General features: G+C 37.4%; 1 protein-coding gene across 1 annotated transcript; it reads right to left on the reverse strand.

Moving 5' to 3' along the window:
* Positions 1 to 87: 87 nt before the first annotated feature.
* On the reverse strand, positions 88 to 2,148 carry LOC121939261 (intersectin-1-like; the record flags this gene model as incomplete). The annotated part of the gene is made up of 6 exons (XM_042482332.1): positions 88 to 177; positions 408 to 491; positions 594 to 692; positions 1,210 to 1,291; positions 1,555 to 1,656; positions 2,042 to 2,148. Coding segments are annotated over 6 exons (564 nt in total), but the record flags the coding sequence as incomplete, so codon positions are not given.
* Positions 2,149 to 2,815: the final 667 nt, after the last annotated feature.

Genomic DNA, 2,815 nt, shown 5'->3' on the forward strand with positions numbered 1-2,815 from the left:
TTTGATCGCTCTGTGTGTGTGTGTGTGTGTGTGTGTGTGTGTGTGTGTGTGTGTGTGTGTGTGTGTGTGTGTGTGTGTGTGTGTCACAGTGACCTCAGACAGGCCTTCACACTGGACGTGAGCCTGAATCCACTCCAGACGATCTGAGTTCTCCTTCTCCCGGACGCCCTCATTCACCTAAAAAAGAAAAAACACGACAAAATAAAAATACTTTTTACCTACTCAATCATTTGCACATTAAAAAATACAATGTTGAATACTACAGAAGATATGAAATTCAAATACTGTACAACAGACTTTTACCAACATAAACTCAAATAAACATTTGTGTGTTTGTGTGTGTGTGCGTGCGTGCGTGCGTGTGTGTCTGTGTGTGTGTGTGTGTGTGTGTGTGTGTGTGTGTTCACCTGTGAACAGAGCTCCTCTGCTTTCTCCAGAGCCGCTTTCAGATGGCTGTGGTCTGGATGTGACTCTGGAGTGTTTTCTAAGATCTATAATGACAGGAAATAAAAAAGAGAAAGAAACAATCAATTTGAACGCGTCATCTCATTGAACGTGAGCGGCATTCAGGCGTGTTTGTGTGTCATACGTACGTTCTTGATAATGAGCGGGTAGCGTGTGACTCTCTGCATGGGTTTGAGCAGGAAGCTGGACAGAGGCATCCCCTTACACCTGGGATCCATGGCTAACCTCTGACAGAGAGACGGCATCAGAAAAACTCTTCAGTCAGGACGTTTCAGGTTTATAATTTAAAATTTAGCAAAACCCAAGAACAAAGTTAAACATTAAAGACTTAATGTTGAATTTTTGACCAGTGGATCTGTTATAATCATACCAGAGTCTACTGTGCTTTTGGAGATTAACCTTAGTTTCTTATGGAACTGATGTGATATCAGTTGCTGTACATTAAGATGAGATAAGATAAGATAAGATAAGATAAGATAAGACAAGTCCTACAGTGGGGAAATGTGCAGGGTTACAGCAGCTATGATAAAAAAGAAGTAATAGTAAAAAACAGTGAAAAAACATAATGACAAATATACGCCAAGTAAATAAGAAAAACAAGGTGCAAAATTTGACATTAAGTTACAAGGTGCCAAAAACTCAGTCTAGAAAAAAATATATACATAAAATATGTGCAAACAATATAAACTCAGTTGCACATGAAGGATAAGTGTGTGTGTGTGTGTGTGTGTGTGTATTTTGAACCTTGAGGAAATCTTTGATCTCAGGGTTGTCGTCAGTTTTCTGCTGAATCAGCGTGGCTCCGTTCAGCTGACACGAACAGAATCTGAACACAAAAGTTGATCACAGAATTAGAAAACAACATCTGCCTTAAAACGTGCGCTCTATAAACCAAAACTTTATACAACAAAAGCAAAGACAAGAAAATAAAGAAAAAAAACTATTGGGCAATAGCTACATTATCCTACAAAGTGCACACAGTCGCATCAGTTTAAGGGAGGGGTCAGTAACCTTCACCATCAAAAGATTCATTTTTTCCAAAAAAATAAAACAAAATGCTTTTAGATGTCTAAATGAGCATTCATTAACCTGATGTACGGCTGCATGTGAGGCAGCTGGTTGGTCAGGATGTCACCGATCATCTTCACCGGCATCCGATCGCCCGACATCTTCTTCCTCACTCTGAGAGCTCTGCAGGAGGAGAGAAGAGAGCACGACGAGAAGTTTGATCTGCTGTTTGTGTTTTTAACTCAATACCGAACATCTGTGATAAATACACTTTGTGAAAAAGTGTCAGAAAAACAAAAATTTTAAAATTGATTTTTAAAAATTTTTTTAAACGTAGTGCACCATTCTGGGTCAGGTTGGGGAGAGAAGGAACAAAAACGGTTTTATTTTCCAGCATCTTTCCAACAGCTGAACCTTCTGAGACAAATGTTATCTTTGAAATAAAAATAACTAACTGACACAAAAGACTCGAATGCAAAAGTCTGTAATGTGAAACAAAAACACACTGCCTGTGTGTGTGTGTGTGTGTGTGTGTGTGTGTGTGTGTGTGTGTGTTTTTCATTCTTACTTGAGCAGTTTGATGTTGCACATGATGAGCTCCTTCCAGTTGACGAAGATCATGGCGACCTCCTTCTCCGTCAGCAGCTCGCACTCCAACAGAGGTTTGTGAAAAATCTGAACACACACACACACACACACACACACACACACACACACACACACACACACACACACACACACACACAGAAAAGTTACTACGGATTTCACCAATAGTGAGAAAAACCAGCAATTAGTACATTTTTCTTTTTCTTTTAAATTAATCTGCTGAGTTTTATACCGCATTAATAAAGTCAGCATTAGTCAAATCAAGTGTGCAGGCAATGAGCAACTTACCAAGACATTTTGTGAAAATTTGCAAGATATTTTCTGAATTTAGAAAACTATTTTAAAAAACCATGATTCCAGTTATCATAACTAGATATTTAAAAATACATAACAGAATTCATATTACTCTTTAAGTACTCTTTCAGGTCATCTCCTTTAGCATGTTTCATTTTATTTTCCTTTTCTTCTTTGGCTAATTTTTTTTTTCAACTAACTTCTTAATTTTTGGGGGGTAATTTCTTCCCAAGCTTTCCATTGCCTTCTTCCCGTGTTTTTAAAAGAAATTGTGCCAATTTGCTCAAGTTTAAAACAATCAAATTGCAGTACAAATTAAACTAATGGCACAGAAATAGTAAATAAGGCACAAAACAATAAATGGCAATAGAAGAATACAAGAAAATATCATAATATTTTGTGCATACATCAAAAACAGAAACAAAATAAAACTTGTAATATC

Source organism: Plectropomus leopardus, unplaced genomic scaffold (genome assembly GCF_008729295.1).
Source record: "Plectropomus leopardus isolate mb unplaced genomic scaffold, YSFRI_Pleo_2.0 unplaced_scaffold4400, whole genome shotgun sequence".
Classification (NCBI taxonomy): domain Eukaryota; kingdom Metazoa; phylum Chordata; class Actinopteri; order Perciformes; family Serranidae; genus Plectropomus; species Plectropomus leopardus.